This window comes from Coregonus clupeaformis, chromosome 20 (assembly GCF_020615455.1).
Source record: "Coregonus clupeaformis isolate EN_2021a chromosome 20, ASM2061545v1, whole genome shotgun sequence".
In the NCBI taxonomy this organism is placed as follows: domain Eukaryota; kingdom Metazoa; phylum Chordata; class Actinopteri; order Salmoniformes; family Salmonidae; genus Coregonus; species Coregonus clupeaformis.
In genome coordinates, this window is record NC_059211.1 from 21,888,000 (window position 1) to 21,906,566 (window position 18,567).

Below are 18,567 nucleotides of genomic sequence, written 5' to 3' on the forward strand. Positions count from 1 at the left end.
TGTGCATGACACAATTAATTTTTCCAACAATTGTTTACAGACAGATTATTTAACTTATAATTCACTGCTTTAGAAGCTTCTGATAGGCTAATTGACATCATTTGAGTCAATTGGAGGTGTACCTGTGGATGTATTTCAAGGCCTACCTTCAAACTCAGTGCCTCTTTGCTTGAAATCATGGGAAAATCAAAAGAAATCAGCCAAGACCTCAGAAAAAAATGTGTACACATCCACAAGACTGGTTCATCCTTGAGAGCAATTTCCAAACACCTGAAGGTACCACGTTCATCTGTACAAAAAATAGTACGCAAGTATAAACACCATGGGACCACACAGCCGTCATACTGCTCAGGAAGGAGACGCGTTCTGTTAACTAAAGATGAACATACTTTTATTTTTTTCATTTCACTTCAGCAAATCAATCCCAGAACAACAGCAAAGGACCTTGTGAAGATGCTGGAGGAAACAGGTAAAAAGTATCTATGTCCACAGTAAAACGAGTCCTATATCGACATTACCTGAAAGGCCGCTCAGCAAGGAAGAAGCCACTGCTCCAAAACCGGCATTAAAAAGCCAGACTACGGTTTGCAACTGCACATGGGGACAAAGATCTTACTTTTTGGAGAAATGTCCTCTGGTCTGATGAAACAGAAATAGAACTGTTTGGCCATAATGACCATCGTTATGTTTGGAGGAAAAAGGGGATAGCTTGCAAGCCGAAGAACACCATCCCAACCGTGAAGCACGGGGGTGGCAGCATCATGCTGTGGGGGTGCTTTGCTGCAGGAGGGACTGGTGCACTTCACAAAATAGATGGCATCAGGAAAATTAGGTGGATATATTGAAGCAACATCTCAAGACATCAGTCAGGAAGTTAAAGTTTGGTCGCAAATGGGTCTTCCAAATGGACAATGACCCCAAGCATACTTCCAAAGTTGTGACAAAATGGCTTAAGGACAACAAAGTCAAGGTATTGGAGTGGCCATCACAAAGCCCTGACCTCAATCCTATAGAAAAGGTGTGGGCAGAACTGAAAAAGCGTGTTCGAGCAAGGAGGCCTACAAACCTGACTCAGTTACACCAGCTCTGTCAGGAGGAATGGGCCAAAATCACCCAACTTATTGTGGGAAGCTTGTGGAAGGCTACCCGAAACGTTTGACCCAAGTTAAACAATTTAAAGGCAATGCTACCAAATACTAATTGAGTGTATGTAAACTTCTGACCCACTGGGAATGTGATGACAGAAATAAAAACTGAGTTTAAATGTATTTGGCTAAGGTGTATGTAAACTTCCGACTTCAACTGTATATAAAAATCTATTTTTAAAACTGTTTTGTGTGAAAGAACATGAATGTGATTTTAAAGTGTCCAGTCCAAATTAACTATTTTGGGAGGGATGATCTGATGTGCATTTTGTGTCATTTTGTACATAAAATTACATTGGGCCTTCCCTATAGACCTGGTTTATATCAGTGGTTGTTCGTATTAGCTCAATCACCAACTAGAGTTTATAGTTTACCCACTTAAAAAAAGTAATAATTACCACTCCATCACTGGTGGTTATGGTACTGTATGTGTTTGGCGGGGACAGAGCAGTCCTGCTGTTGTCCTCTCTCTCCCAACACGCCTATCACCTCTAATCCTGTGGAGATTATCCCCTCGCGCCACACAAGACGACAGCATTAGCGCTGTGCTCTACCCAGAAAGCCCTGCTGCCTCCCTGCCTGCTGCACATTGCAGCAGTATTCCCCACAGAGCAGAGGGGATTTCACATTGATAGCCAGCCTGCTCTGCCCTTCATAAGGCTGCTACTGAGGGGGGGAAGTCTGCTCTGATCTCACACAACCACCGTTTGTTGTAGCTACAGTATAGTCCCTCACATCTCTTTCTTTAACACCTCCAGTTTGGGTTTTGAGGAGGAATAGGCCATCAAAATGAGACATCCAGTGGGAGAGAAGTTTGATCTTTCAATGATCTCATGTCCATCTTTCCAGTATAGGCCAATGGAGACAGCTCTCTTATGATTTCCCGATGATTGATTGGCTGATGTCTTGTGTGTTGTCTTTCAGGCTAATGGATCTGAAGCAGATTATGAGTATGAGGAGATCACACTGGAACGGGTAAGTAAGAGGAACATCACATCTCAGTTTAAACCATGGTTCTCGTTTCCATGAGATAGGTGCCTCTAAACTCTTACGTTTTCTATGTAAATTAAAGGTTTCAAATAAATTGAAGGTTTCGATTTGAATCTAAATGTTAAAATGTGAATAAAGATGTACATTTAAAAGGTTAAAACCATGCAAGATATTTCATTTATATTTTCTCTTAGCTATAAAAATCCCTTTCCATAGTGGTCCAGGGCTCTGTCTTACTATATGATGTAAAGCTGTGTGTCATAGAGAAGGGAGAGAAGGAGGGGGAACAGAGAGAGAAGAGGGAGAGAAGAGAGAGAGGAGGGAGAGCAGAGAGAGAGGAGGGAGAGCAGAGAGAGAGGAGGGAGAGCAGAGAGAGGAGGGAGAGAAGGAGGGGGAACAGAGAGAGAAGAGGGAGAGCAGAGAGAGAGGAGGGAGAGCAGAGAGAGGAGGGAGAGCAGAGAGAGGAGGGAGAGCAGAGAGAGGAGGGAGAGCAGAGAGAGGAGGGAGAGCAGAGAGAGGAGGGAGAGCAGAGAGAGAGGAGGGAGAGCAGAGAGAGGAGGGAGAGCAGAGAGAGGAGGGAGAGCAGAGAGAGGAGGGAGAGAAGAGAGAGGAGGGAGAGCAGAGAGAGAGGAGGGAGAGCAGAGAGAGGAGGGAGAGCAGAGAGAGGAGGGAGAGCAGAGAGAGGAGGGAGAGCAGAGAGAGAGGAGGGAGAGCAGAGAGAGGAGGGAGAGCAGAGAGAGGAGGGAGAGCAGAGAGAGGAAGGAGAGAAGAGAGAGGAGGGAGAGCAGAGAGAGAGGAGGGAGAGCAGAGAGAGAGGAGGGAGAGCAGAGAGAGAGGAGGGAGAGCAGAGAGAGAGGAGGGAGAGCAGAGAGAGGAGGGAGAGGAGAGAGAGGAGGGAGAGCAGAGAGAGGAGGGAGAGCAGAGAGAGAGGAGGGAGAGCAGAGAGAGAGGAGGGAGAGCAGAGAGAGAGGAGGGAGAACAGAGAGAGGAGGGAGAGCAGAGAGAGGAGGGAGAGCAGAGAGAGAAGAGGGAGAGCAGAGAGAGAGGAGGGAGAGCAGAGAGAGAGGAGGGAGAGCAGAGAGAGAGGAGGGAGGGCAGAGAGAGGAGGGAGAGCAGAGAGAGAGGAGGGAGAGCAGAGAGAGAGGAGGGAGAGCAGAGAGAGAGGAGGGAGAGCAGAGAGAGAGGAGGGAGAGCAGAGAGAGGAGGGAGAGCAGAGAGAGAGGAGGGAGAGCAGAGAGAGGAGGGAGATAAGGAGGGGGAACAGAGAGAGAGGAGGGAGAGCAGAGAGAGGAGGGAGAGCAGAGAGAGGAGGGAGAGCAGAGAGAGAGGAGGGAGAGCAGAGAGAGGAGGGAGAGCAGAGAGAGGAGGGAGAGAAGGAGGGGGAACAGAGAGAGAAGAGGGAGAGAAGAGAGAGGAGGGAGAGCAGAGAGAGGAGGGAGAGCAGAGAGAGAGGAGGGAGAGCAGAGAGAGAGGAGGGAGAGCAGAGAGAGGAGGGAGAGCAGAGAGAGAGGAGGGAGAGCAGAGAGAGAGGAGGGAGAGCAGAGAGAGGGAGGGAGAGCAGAGAGAGAGGAGGGAGAGCAGAGAGAGGAGGGAGAGCAGAGAGAGAGGAGGGAGAGCAGAGAGAGGAGGGAGAGCAGAGAGAGGAGGGAGAGCAGAGAGAGGAGGGAGATCAGAGAGAGGAGGGAGAGAGGAGAGAGGAGGGAGAGCAGAGAGAGGAGGGAGAGCAGAGAGAGAGGAGGGAGAGCAGAGAGAGAGGAGGGAGAGCAGAGAGAGAGGAGGGAGAGCAGAGAGAGGAGGGAGAGCAGAGAGAGGAGGGAGAGCAGAGAGAGAGGAGGGAGAGCAGAGAGAGAGGAGGGAGAGCAGAGAGAGGAGGGAGAGCAGAGAGAGGAGGGAGAGCAGAGAGAGAGGAGGGAGAGCAGAGAGAGGAGGGAGAGCAGAGAGAGAGGAGGGAGAGCAGAGAGAGGAGGGAGAGAAGGAGGGGGAACAGAGAGAGAAGAGGGAGAGAAGAGAGAGGAGGGAGAGCAGAGAGAGGAGGGAGAGCAGAGAGAGGAGGGAGAGCAGAGAGAGAGGAGGGAGAGCAGAGAGAGGAGGGAGAGCAGAGAGAGGAGGGAGAGCAGAGAGAGAGGAGGGAGAGCAGAGAGAGGAGGGAGAGAAGGAGGGGGAACAGAGAGAGAAGAGGGAGAGAAGAGAGAGGAGGGAGAGCAGAGAGAGGAGGGAGAGCAGAGAGAGGAGGGAGAGCAGAGAGAGGAGGGAGAGGAGAGAGAGGAGGGAGAGCAGAGAGAGGAGGGAGAGCAGAGAGAGAGGAGGGAGAGCAGAGAAAGAGGAGGGAGAGCAGAGAGAGGAGGGAGAGCAGAGAGAGAGGAGGGAGAGCAGAGAGAGGAGGGAGAGAAGGAGGGGGAACAGAGAGAGAAGAGGAAGAGAAGAGAGAGGAGGGAGAGCAGAGAGAGGAGGGAGAGCAGAGAGAGGAGGGAGAGCAGAGAGAGAGGAGGGAGAGCAGAGAGAGGAGGGAGAGCAGAGAGAGGAGGGAGAGCAGAGAGAGAGGAGGGAGAGCAGAGAGAGAGGAGGGAGAGCAGAGAGAGGAGGGAGAGCAGAGAGAGGAGGGAGAGAAGGAGGGGGAACAGAGAGAGAGGAGGGAGAGAAGAGAGAGGAGGGAGAGCAGAGAGAGAGGAGGGAGAGCAGAGAGAGAGGAGGGAGAGCAGAGAGAGGAGGGAGAGCAGAGAGAGAGGAGGGAGAGCAGAGAGAGAGGAGGGAGAGGAGAGAGAGGAGGGAGAGAAGGAGGGGGAACAGAGAGAGAAGAGGGAGAGAAGAGAGAGGAGGGAGAGCAGAGAGAGAGGAGGGAGAGCAGAGAGAGGAGGGAGAGCAGAGAGAGAGGAGGGAGAGCAGAGAGAGAGGAGGGAGAGGAGCAGGGAGAGAAGGAGAGAGAGGGGGGAGAGCAGAGAGAGAGGAGGGAGAGCAGAGAGAGAGGAGGGAGAGCAGAGAGAGGAGGGAGAGCAGAGAGAGGAGGGAGAGAAGGAGGGGGAACAGAGAGAGAAGAGGGAGAGCAGAGCGAGAGGAGGGAGAGCAGAGAGAGAGGAGGGAGAGCAGAGAGAGAGGAGGGAGAGCAGAGAGAGAGGAGGGAGAGCAGAGAGAGGAGGGAGAGCAGAGAGAGGAGGGAGAGCAGAGAGAGGAGGGAGAGAAGGAGGGGAAACAGAGAGAGAGGAGGGAGAGCAGAGAGAGAGGAGGGAGAGCAGAGAGAGAGGAGGGAGAGGAGCAGGGAGAGAAGGAGAGAGAGGGGGGAGGAGGCTGAGGAGGTGGTAGAGGTGGGAGCAGGGAGAGAAGGAGAGCGAGGGGAGAGAAGGAGAGAGAGTGGGTAGCAGGGAGTGAAGGAGGGAGAGGGGGAGCAGGTGGAGAAGAGAGGGAGTGTGGAGCAAGGGGGCGGAGGAGGTAGAGGGGGGAGCAGGGAGAGAGTGGGGGAAGCAGAAGGGAAGCAGGAGAAAGGAGGAGGTAGGGGGAGCAGGAGGAGAAGGATAGAGAGGGGGAGCAGGTAGAGGAGGAAAGGGGGAGGAGGAGGTAGAGGGGGGAGCAGGGAGAGAAGGAGAGAAAGGGGGAGTAGGTAGAAGGAGGAGAGAGGGGGAGTAGGAAGAGAAGGAGAGAGAGGGGGAGCAGACGGAGGAGGGGGTAGAGAGGGGGAGCAGGGAGAGAAGGAGGGAGAGGAGACAGAGAGGAAACTGTTTCTGTGCCTGCCTGTAGCTGCAGGGCTCTCGTCTCTCTCCTCTTTCTGCCGTGACCTGATTCAGCCACGATCTGCGTTTGCATCACTAACTCTAGCATTAAGACACAATGCACTATTCTGTCACAGAGACGCACACCGCCCCAAACCACAACCACACACCGAACCTTAGTTTAGCCTATGGAGTTGGGCCCTGGCCCTATACTACTGCCCTATAATACACACTACTCTACACTACCACTTCCCTCCAACCATACATAGCCCCCCCAGCCATACACAGACATTTACAATGAAATTGGTCATAACTATAGCGTATAATATACTCAGTGTAATACAGCCTGATTGTTTCAGTATTTGAAGTGGGAATGTACTCATAATGCTATACAGCAGGATCAAATTATGAATAGAAATGATGGAATATTTTATAATTTTATTTTAATTAACTAAACAGTACACTTAATGCTATACTGTAAGCACATCATGATAGCATTGCAGTGCATCTACATATTGTATGTTGAAAATATGGCTTTATATGACATAACAGTTGATCTGAACCAAACCCATTTCTCTCTTCTGCCCCTCTGTGTAGGGTAACTCTGGGTTGGGCTTCAGTATTGCGGGGGGGACAGATAACCCCCACATCGGCGAAGACCCCAGCATCTTCATCACCAAGATTATCCCCGGGGGAGCTGCAGCTCAGGACGAACGCCTCAGGTGGGCTCCGCCATCATAGAATTAGGAATTAGAATACTAGAGTGGACATGAACCTTCTTATGATGGGATAAAGGTCAGCCATTTTGGTCAGGGAGTTGGTCAACCATTGATTTGCTACTGCTGTGATAAGATATTGTGAATTTATCTGCACTGTATGTTTGTTAGCTAACTAGCCAGACAGTTTTAGAGGAATGATTCCAAAGTCCCAGTCGGTATTAAATGGAACGTCGGGGGCCCTGCCCCCCTTGTGGGGGGAAACAACCTGTGGTTGCCCCATTTGCTCACAGCAAAAACAACCTTTTTCAAACCCAATTTTCTTGTTTGCTTTTTTTTAGTCAATTACAAAACTACATTTAAGATAAGTACATGTCTAAAGATGACTTTTCAACATTGCCTGCTCCAGAGCGTTCTCACTACTTTATATTGTAGGGCTTCCCTCATGCCCCTTTTCATCACGGTGCTAGCAGCCACGTGTGTGCGTTCGTGCAAGTAGACAAAAACATGTTGGGTGTTTCTCAAAATGCGTACTACCGTGCTCCGAGCACGCAAATTGGAGCACGGGAGGGTCGGAGTATGAGTCCAAATCAAAGTATGCGAAACGGAGCACGGAGGGCACTTCTCGAATGTGTACTCAGTTTGTACATATTTTAGCTAGCCAAGACCAACAACACAAACAGACTATACAGCTAGTAGTGAGTGGGGTTACAAACAGGCTACACTAAACAAGTTAAACGTCTTAACCTGTGATTCAATGTTTTCCACACACATAGCTTCGTGTAGCCTACCTGGACAATGGGTCCCAACAACTTCCCACTCTCCCACGGCAAATATCCTGAAGCCACAGGGCTCTTCTCGCAGGCTCTATTTCCCTACGTGGGAGCATTGGGAACCGCAGGCTCTATTTCCCTACGTGGGAGCATTGGGAACCGCAGGCTCTATTTCCCTACGTGGGAGCATTGGGAACCGCAGGCTCTATTTCCCTACGTGGGAGCATTGGGAACCGCAGGCTCTATTTCCCTACGTGGGAGCATTGCGATCCGTAGGTTGGGATTTTTGACCTGGATGTACATTGAACAACACGAACAGAAATAACCAAACCTGTCAAACCTGCTAACCAAAAATCAACGACAAAGTTGGCTTTTTTACAGTTGGAGTCAATAGGAAAGAATGTTTGTTTTACCCAATTTGTAGGTGTGGTCAAGGGGAATTCCTTATTATTACGTGAATATTGACTCTGAATATTTATTTTTCAAATGAACTTGCCAATATGCCAACATTCCATTCAAATAGCCATACACTGGCTGAAATCAGTTGATGATAGGGCTTAGACAAGTTGTAAATGCAACAAGTACTGATATTGTATCATATAATAACACTCACAGCTTTCCAAGAAAACAGAAATGGAGGTCTTTATGGTCGGTGTTACGTTCCCCAGCAAGAAACCAAAAAGTGTCGCTCAAACAGAAGGGGAAACTAACAAAGAATCACTAAGCTCAAACAGAAGGGGGAACTAACAAATACTCACTAACAACAACCAAAATGAAACAGGAGGGGTTTTAGGAGGGGTTCTGAAAGACACTCATGGGGGTGTCCGCTGAAAGTTGACTAGCAACAACAACTGGGACCTAAAAGACACCCACCATGAGCACCCACTAAATTTGCCCAATAATTAAAACCCACACCAAACTTAAAGAGGTAGCAAACCAAAAAGTGGAGCAAAATGTGGAGCAAAATTAAAAACAATTTCTAAAAACCTGTTTCCGCTTTGTCATTATTGGGGTGTTGTGTGTAGATTGATGAGGAAAAACATTAATTTTTAATACATTTTAGAATAAGGCTGTAACGTAACAAAATGTGGAAAAAGTGAAGGGGTCTGAATACTTTCCGAAAGGCACTGGAAATAGCACCTGGGCCAGACAAGTGAAACACCTTCTGACTAACGAGATGACAAGCCAGCACAGGTGTAACATACTGACTAATGAGGTGACACCAATCGGTGCGCCCAACGTGCTAATGTCCAACCTCGAAATATAAATGGAAAAGCCTGTAGCAGTCTGTTTACATATATTTTAGAGGCTATTTATACAGAAAAACCTGTATAAACTGTATTTATAATTATATGACAATATTTTAGGTTGACAATATTTATATTACACAATTTGATTTATTTGACTCTTCCTGCAGAGGAAATGACTGATGTATTTGATTCCCCTGGCTGCAGAGTGAATTACTGATGTCTTTGATTCCCCTGGCTAGAGTTTGAATGACTGATGTATTTGATTCTTCCTGACTGCAGAGTGAATGATTGATGTATTTGATTCTTCCTGACTGCAGAGTGAATGACTGATGTATTTGATTCTTCCTGACTGCAGAGTGAATGATTGATGTATTTGATTCTTCCTGACTGCAGAGTGAATGATTGATGTATTTGATTCTTCCTGACTGCAGAGTGAATGATTGATGTATTTGATTCTTCCTGCAGAGTGAATGACTGCATCCTGAGAGTGAACGAGGCAGACGTGAGGGATGTGACCCACAGTAAGGCCGTGGAGGCCCTGAAGGAGGCCGGCTGCATCGTCAGGCTCTACATCCGCAGGAGAAAAGCCCTCTCAGAGAAAATCCTGGAGCTCAAACTAGTCAAAGGTCCTAAAGGTAAAGGACTGTTTGTCACCGTGGAGATTAAAGCTAAACTCAGCGATGTGATTTCATCATACTTTAAATGTGTTGAGTTGATGTGGAACTTTCCGCTGCGTGTTATTGACTGTCTGTGGTCATTGTGCGACTAGTGATACCCTCTGAATGAGTGGTTCCCAAACTGTGGGGCGCGCAATTGTAATAGTAGAATGCACAAGGTGCAATTTCTAAATTGGGTTGTGCATCAGCAGTGTTCCTCTTGTTATGTCAGTCACTGGCAGATCTTAGACAGCTATTTATAACTTGTCAGAAATGTCTAGGGCCCGGTTTCGCAAAAGCATCTTAAGGCTAAGTTCATCATTAGAACCTTCGTAGGAGCATCGTTAAATCTCAGAGCTGTTTGCCAAAACCGTCTTTACTAAAGTTGCACCTGTTTACCGACTGCCTCAGAGCACTCATAGAACAGCTAAGTGCGTTGTTAGATGCGTTTTTACCCCTACCACGTCACTTTGTACACAGAAGACCTCCACTAAACATAGAATCAAAGATGTTTATCTGTCTCTCTGTGACCGCCGATAACTTCACAACGAAGTTGACTACAAATACAAAGTTGCAAATGTCTTTGCAATTGTTACAAACAAGCACAAGCGAAGGATAAAAATATGCTTCAAATGAAAACCAAGATGACTGCATTAAAATATGAATAGCCTACCTACAGTATAGACTACATAGGCCTATATATTTCAATGATATATGATATGTTTATTCAATTTTGTTTTATTTGGCTACCGTCTGTACATTTTGCCTCGATATATTTAATGACGTGTAGCCTAACATGTCTGCATTGATGTGCCACATCTTGATTTAGTACATTATTATAGGGTAAGAATTAGAAGAAGCTGCTTCAATATTTGCAGCCATAGGTGCTAATATCTCTCTATGAGCTGATCCATCGTCAGTATTGTGGAATAATTATGATGTTAAGGTAAGATTTGCCTTTCTTTCAATCCTATCAGTATCGACACATGCTCCAACGACGCACTTAGCGACCCGTTCTCTCTGTGTGGTGTTTTGGGTAACATGTTACATCTTTGTCCATGGTAGGCAAGATGCAACGTTAAAACACTCGTAAGCCTAAGTTCCATCGCTATGGGAACCGTGCCCAGATCAACTAGCCCTCCCACTGGGCACAGACCTCATTTTAAAATCAAGTTTTGGTTTACATTTGGTTGAGTTGTCAACTGACGTGAATTCAACTTGAAATCAACCAAAACTGTCACCATGTCATTGGATTTAGGTTAACAGTTGGGTAAAAAAAAAAAAAAAGAAGAAATTGCCTTTCTTCAAATCCAATCAGTTTTCCACGTTGATTCAACGTTATCAAATTTTTTGTTGAAATGATGTGGAAACAACGTTGATTCAACCAGTTTTTGCCCAGTGGGATGTCAGTTACCATTTCTTTGTAATGTTTGAGTCACTCAGATATCACATGAACACACATAGTACATGGCAAAATGTGTAGAATAGCAGGACGTTTGCTTTAAAACTGCTAAATGTTCACTCCACCCCATGGCAAAATATGTAGAATTGTAGGATATTAGCTTTAAATTAAAAATTAAAATCTGCACCCCATGGCAAAATGTATAGAATTGCAGGAAATAATCTTTAAACCTAAATGATCGAAGGGGGGCCCGAGTGAAAAAGTTTGGGAGCCACTGCTCTGAATGACCCCTGAGGGGATTAATACAGTAATTATTATTATATTTACACTGTTTTATTGTGTTGTAACAAGCTTCCCTCCCTCCCCTTCTCTCTCTCCCTCCCTCCCTCTCTCTCTCTACCCTTCTCTTTCTCCTTTCTCTCTCTTCTCTCTGTCCCTCTGTCCCTGTCCCTCCCTCCCTCCCTCCCTCCAGGTTTAGGATTCAGTATTGCAGGGGGAGTAGGGAACCAGCACATTCCAGGAGACAACAGCATCTATGTCACCAAGGTCATCGAGGGAGGGGCTGCACACAAAGACCAGAGGCTGCAGATTGGAGACAAACTATTGGCTGTAAGAACATAACAATGTAGTGACATCTACTAACTGAAAGACTTCCCACTGGGCACTGACATCACATCAACGTCTAGTTTTGATTTACATTTGATTGAGTTGTTGACTAACGTGAATTGGACCTGAAATCAACAACAATTTGAACCATGACATTGGATTTAGTTTTAAAGTTGTAGTCCTTTGTAGCGTTGGTGGTAGAGCATGGCGTTGATTCCCTTACGTAAAATGTATGCATGCATGACTGTAAGTCACTTTGGAAAAAAGTGTCTGCTAAATTACATATTATATTGTTATTATAAAAGTGGGTGAAAAAAAGACACAAATTCCCAAAGTTCCTTTACATTGATGACTTTTTGCGAATCCAATCAGTTTTCCACATTGATTCAACGTGGTCCTCTGTAGCTCAGCTGGTAGAGCACGGCGCTTGTAACGCCAAGGTAGTGGGTTCGATCCCCGGGACCACCCATACACAAAAATGTATGCACGCACGACTGTAAGTCGCTTTGGATAAAAGCGTCTGCTAAATGGCATATTATTATTATAACGTCATCACATTGCTATATATATATATATATATATTTTTTTACATTACTTTGAAACAACATCGATTCAACCAGTTTGTGCCCAGTGGGTGTGCTCATTTTGCTAGTACTGCCCATATTGCATATATTGAATTCAACTGAATTTAATGAAACATTGCTTTCCACTGGGTCAAGTCAACTTGATTGGTTTGTAGGTACAGCAGTATCACATTATGGGTTGGTTATTTGTGTGAAGGCTCACCATGTCCTCGTCTCTCTGGCAGATACAGTTCGGCATTAGCTATGTTATCTCCATGCCTGTCTGACAGTGTGTCATGTGACAATCCTCCAGAAACATCCCATTAAATATCACAGTGAGATATAACGGGATGTTTCTGGAGGATTGTCAGGAAGTCTTTCAAAGTTCCTCTAATCATCTTAAAGGTAATTGTGAGGTCTTTGTCAATAATGCCACAGTAGAGACTGATTCCCATCTACTCTCCTGATCCAAATTACACATAAAGAGACTTTCCCTTTAATTCAAATAGAGATATTACCACCCCTGGCTATGAACATTCCCCCCAAAAGTAGACATTATTTTACACTATTGAGAAAATAGAATATTCGGATAGTTAGGAATTGTACAATTGCTTAACATGTTATTCATAATGAGGGCAAGAAAGACTGTTGGTTGGTTTGATGACAGAGTGTCATAGGTACCATACCGTTTCACATTTACCGTTGACTTGCTCAGGTCAGGACACTATTGCCTTACCTACATACCTGATACAATAGCTAACTTAACAAACCCTTCACTTAAAACATTCCTTGAAGTACTTGACTTCGATTAAGTTAGGTTGTGGCTTGTTGAAAACAATGACAGTTTGTTTGCCTGCCATGTCTGCTACTGTATGTAACCAACTGATGAGCCAACTGACTACCTCCCTCTCCCTCCAGGTAAACAGCGCTTGCCTTGAAGAGGTGAGTCACGAGGATGCCGTGGCGGCCTTGAAAAACACCCCCGATGTGGTTTACTTGAAAGTGGCGAAACCCACCAGTGTCTTCATGAACGACAGTTTCGCTCCCCCCGACATCACTAACTGTGAGTACACACACACATACTCCACACATATTCAAGTATACACACACACACACATACTCCACACAGATTCAAGTACACACACACACATACTCCACACATATTCAAGTATACACACACACACATACTCCACACATATTCAAGTACACACACACATACTCCACACATATTCAAGTACACACACACACATACTCCACACATATTCAAGTACACACACACACACACACACCTACTGCACACATATTCAAGTACACACACACACACACACATACTGCACACATATTCAAGTACACACACATGGTTATCCCAGTGTTTCCAATTATCCCAGGGTAGCTGTGATAGCAGGGGAGTGTTCATCAGGATGCAACGTTTTGTTACGTTCAGATCCTAATATACGATGTAGAATTAACATGCTTTTCTGACATGTAGCCTACAATATGGAATCAGGTCGGCTCTATTCTGCAACGTTCAACAACGTTTGGCTACTGAACGTGTCACTGGTTATGTGAAGGCACCCGTGTGGAGGGCTGCTACCTCGATCCACAGCTTCCCAGAACTACAGACTGAAGCTAATCAATGAAAACATAATATCTCTAGCTTCCCAAACAGATGCATGCTAAACGCTAGCAACCCTGTGTGTTACCATAGATAACCAGTAGCATCCCATCAAAAAGGGCTAAAATGCTCATTATTAGCTTCCCTGTGTGTTACCATAGATAACCACTAGCATCCCATCAAAAAGGGCTAAATGCTTATTTGCTAGTGACCCAGTTTATTATTCTAGAAATCCTGTTTGAAGGGTCAGTATTATGACAGGTCATGTATCAGTGGGTCTGAGAGGAATATAGGACAAAGACTAATGGAATCATTTAAGGCCACCCAGACACAGCATGTCGCTGGCTGCTGCCCCCAATAGCTACAGTAGTAATCCAGTGGGTACAGTGAGTTAGTGGGGAGGGAGAATGTACAGTGGGCCTATATCTGGACCAAGAGGCGTTAGAATAGAGTTTACAGTAGTAAGCCTAATCTGAGCCAGACTTACAGTGAGGGAAAAAAGTATTTGATCCCCTGCTGATTTTGTACGTTTGCCCACTGACAAAGAAATGATCAGTCTATAATTGTAATGGTATGTTTATTTGAACAGTGAGAGACAGAATAACAACAAATAAATCCAGAAAAACGCATGTCAAAAATGTTATAAATTGATTTGCATTTTAATGAGAGAAATAAGTATTTGACCCCCTCTCAATCAGAAAGATTTCTGGCTCCCAGGTGTCTTTTATACAGGTAACGAGCTGAGATTAGGAGCACACTCTTAAATGGAGTGCTCCTAATCTCAGCTTGTTACCTGTATAAAAAACACCTGTCCACAGAAGCAATCAATCAATCAGATTCCAAACTCTCCACCATGGCCAAGACCAAAGAGCTCACCAAGGATGTCAGGGACAAGATTGTAGACCTACACAAGGCTGGAATGGGCTACAAGAACATCGCCAAGCAGCTTGGTGAGAAGGTGACAACAGTTGGTGTGATTATTCGCAAATGGAAGAAACACAAAATAACTGTCAATCTCCCTCTGCCTGGGGCTCCATGCAAGATTTCACCTCGTGGAGTTGCAATGATCATGAGAACGGTGAGGAATCAGCCCAGAACTACACGGGAGGATCTTGTCAATGATCTCAAGGCAGCTAGGACCATAGTCACCAAGAAAACAATTGGTAACACACTACGCCGTGAAGGACTGAAATCCTACAGCGCCCGCAAGGTCCCCCTGCTCAAGAAAGCACATATACATGCCCGTCTGAAGTTTGCCAATGAACATCTGAATGATTCAGAGGAGAACTGGGTGAAAGTGTTGTGGTCAGATGAGACCAAAATCGAGCTCTTTGGCATCAACTCAACTCGACGTGTTTGGAGGAGGAGGAATGCTGCCTATGACCCCAAGAACACCATCCCCACCATCCCCACTGATTGATTGATTGCTCCCTCACGACGCCAGGACAGCGGAGTCACTCACCACCTTCCGGAGACACTTGAAACCCCACCTCTTTAAGGAATACCTGGGATAGGATAAAGTAATCCTTCTACCCCCTTACCCCTTATCCCCCCAATTTTTTTTAAAAGTAAAATATTGTAAAGTGGTTATCCCACTGGCTATAAGGTGAATGCACCAATTTGTAAGTCGCTCTGGATAAGAGCGTCTGCTAAATGACGTAAATGTAAATGTCAAACATGGAGGAGGAAACATTATGATTTGGGGGTGTTTTTCTGCTAAGGGGACAACTTCACCGCATCAAAGGGACGATGGACGGGGCCATGTACCGTCAAATCTTGGGTGAGAACCTCCTTCCCTCAGCCAGGGCATTGAAAATGGGTCGTGGATGGGTATTCCAGCATGACAATGACCCAAAACACACGGCCAAGGCAACAAAGGAGTGGCTCAAGAAGAAGCACATTAAGGTCCTGGAGTGGCCTAGCCAGTCTCCAGACCTTAATCCCATAGAAAATCTGTGGAGGGAGGTGAAGGTTCGAGTTGCCAAACGTCAGGCTCGAAACCTTAATGACTTGGAGAAGATCTGCAAAGAGGAGTGGGACAAAATCCCTCCTGAGATGTGTGCAAACCTGGTGGCCAACTACAAGAAACGTCTGACCTCTGTGATTGCCAACAAGGGTTTTGCCACCAAGTACTAAGTCATGTTTTGCAGAGGTGTCAAATACTTATTTCCCTCATTAAAATGCAAATCAATTTATAACATTTTTGACATGCGTTTTTCTGGATTTTTTTGTTGTTATTCTGTCTCTCACTGTTCAAATAAACCTACCATTAAAATTATAGACTGATCATGTCTTTGTCATTGGGCAAACATACAAAATCAGCAGGGGATCAAATACTTTTTCCCTCACTGTATTATGAAGGAGGACGTGTTCCCGTCAGAAGCAGGGTGAATGTCTGTCCCTCCTGACAGTAGCTGAATATACCGTGGGCGTCCTCATGTCTGTCCCCCCTGACAGTAGCTGAATATACCGTGGGCGTCCTCATGTCTGTCCCCCCTGACAGTAGCTGAATATACCGTGGGTGTCCTCATGTCTGTCCCCCCTGACAGTAGCTGAATATACCGTGGGTGTCCTCATGTCTGTCCCCCCTGACAGTAGCTGAATATACCGTGGGTGTCCTCATGTCTGTCCCCCCTGACAGTAGCTGAATATACCGTGGGCGTCCTCATGTCTGTCCCCCCTGACAGTAGCTGAATATACCGTGGGTGTCCCCATGTCTGTCCCCCCTGACAGTAGCTGAATATACCGTGGGCGTCCTCATGTCTGTTCCCCCTGACAGTAGCTGACAGTAGTTATGGTACTATAGCTCCTCCCCTTCATCCCTCTCTCTTTGTCTTCAGCTATCCACTCTATCTGTGGGCGTCCTCATGTCTGTCCCTCCTGACAGTAGCTGAATATACCGTGGGCGTCCTCGTGTCTGTCTGCACACTGAAGAAATGTGACATTGGTGGAAAACATTGGTTTTAATCACTGTTCACGTTTCAGGACACTTTTCTCACTTCAATAAACTAAAAGCATTGCTTTAATATACCTATGAAATCATATTTTATATTATTATAATATTATAAAATATTATTCCCTATTTCTTAGTAGCTCACAACAGTCTTGCAATGTTGCGTATGGGCCAGCCCTGTCCAGTGCCAGGCAGAACGCTCCATGTTGCCTATGGGCCAGCCCTGTCCAGTGCCAGGCAGAACGTTCCATGTTGCCTATGGGCCAGCCCTGTCCAGTGCCAGGCAGAACGTTCCATGTTACCTATGGGCCAGCCCTGTCCAGTGCCAGGCAGAACGTTCCATGTTGCCTATGGGCCAGCCCTGTCCAGTGCCAGGCAGAACGCTCCATGTTGCCTATGGGCCAGCCCTGTCCAGTGCCAGGCAGAACGCTCCATGTTGCCTATGGGCCAGCCCTGTTTAGTGCAAGGCGGAACACTCCAGTATTTCACATGGACAATGTTATTGATAGTTCTGTTCTGGTGCTTGTGCCATTGCTGAAGGTCGTCTTCATTTAAGGAGATTACCTCCCCCTGTCAGGGGAGCCATAAAGCATGTGTTTTATAGTATCCTGCTCTGCCTATGTCTGTCTACACCAGGGAGGGCTCAAGGTGAAGTGAGCTATTAGCCTAGCCTAGCTCCTCCCTCACTAAGCAGCATTTTATCATTTATAGTTTATCTTAGCATTAGCCGCTAATGCTAACTCGCTATCTATCTACACACTGAGGCGGAGACCCATTATTGATTATATATTGATGCAGGTTGCGTGTGTGTGTTATTTCTTTAGCGTATTCCCCTCACATGGACAACCATATCAGCCCTTCCAACTACCTGAGCCGGCCCCATACCCCCGCCACGCCTGGGCGCTACTCACCCATCCCCAAGAGCATGCTGGGAGACGACGAGGTTACTAGGTAAACTGTGTGATGATATACACATGACATTTGATCCCTTTTCTTTTACAAAGGGTTACATGTTCATATGTTATGTTTTGTTAATGTTTGTGTTGGTTTATGAGTGTAATAGACAAGGGGAGTGTGTTGCCGTCGTTAGTTGCTGCTGCTAAAATTCATCAGTAGCATGATGAATGGGTACTTTTCCTTCTCACCACTCTCTTGCCTCTCAGTGGTACTATATCTCCTCCCCTTCATCTGAGTTATGGTACTATATCTCCTCCCCTTCATCTGAGTTATGGGACTATATCTCCTCCCCTTCATCTGAGTTATGGTACTATAGCTCCTCCCCTTCATCTGAGTTATGGGACTATATCTCCTCCCCTTCATCTGAGTTATGGTACTATAGCTCCTCCCCTTCATCTGAGTTATGGGACTATATCTCCTCCCCTTCATCTGAGTTATGGGACTATATCTCCTCCCCTTCATCTGAGTTATGGGACTATATCTCCTCCCCTTCATCTGAGTTATGGGACTATATCTCCTCCCCTTCATCTGAGTTATGGGACTATAGCTCCTCCCCTTCATCTGAGTTATGGGACTATATCTCCTCCCCTTCATCTGAGTTATGGGACTATATCTCCTCCCCTTCATCTGAGTTATGGTACTATAGCTCCTCCCCTTCATCTGAGTTATTGGACTATATCTCCTCCCCTTCATCTGAGTTATGGGACTATAGCTCCTCCCCTTCATCTGAGTTATTGGACTATAGCTCCTCCCCTTCATCTGAGTTATTGGACTATATCTCCTCCCCTTCATCTGAGTTATGGGACTATATCTCCTCCCCTTCATCTGAGTTATGGTACTATAGCTCCTCCCCTTCATCTGAGTTATTGGACTATATCTCCTCCCCTTCATCTGAGTTATGGGACTATAGCTCCTCCCCTTCATCTGAGTTATTGGACTATAGCTCCTCCCCTTCATCTGAGTTATTGGACTATATCTCCTCCCCTTCATCTGAGTTATGGGACTATAGCTCCTCCCCTTCATCTGAGTTATTGGACTATAGCTCCTCCCCTTCATCTGAGTTATGGGACTATATCTCCTCCCCTTCATCTGAGTTATGGTACTATAGCTCCTCCCCTTCATCTGAGTTATTGGACTATATCTCCTCCCCTTCATCTGAGTTATTGGACTATATCTCCTCCCCCTTCATCTGAGTTATTGGACTATAGCTCCTCCCCTTCATCTGAGTTATTGGACTATA

The 18,567-nt window shown here is 46.2% G+C and overlaps 1 protein-coding gene across 10 annotated transcripts in view; it reads left to right on the plus strand.

The window, feature by feature from the left end:
• Positions 1 to 18,567, plus strand: part of LOC121534111 (disks large homolog 1) — a 253,752-nt gene that overhangs the window by 151,717 nt on the left and 83,468 nt on the right. For all 10 annotated transcript variants that reach the window (XM_041840572.2, XM_041840573.2, XM_041840574.2 and 7 more), the window contains 6 exons: positions 2,070 to 2,120; positions 6,434 to 6,558; positions 9,041 to 9,210; positions 11,106 to 11,242; positions 12,721 to 12,865; positions 17,195 to 17,321. In XM_041840572.2, coding sequence (XP_041696506.2) covers positions 2,070 to 2,120; positions 6,434 to 6,558; positions 9,041 to 9,210; positions 11,106 to 11,242; positions 12,721 to 12,865; positions 17,195 to 17,321 — 755 coding nt within the window. The remainder of the gene's footprint in view (positions 1 to 2,069; positions 2,121 to 6,433; positions 6,559 to 9,040; positions 9,211 to 11,105; positions 11,243 to 12,720; positions 12,866 to 17,194; positions 17,322 to 18,567) is intronic.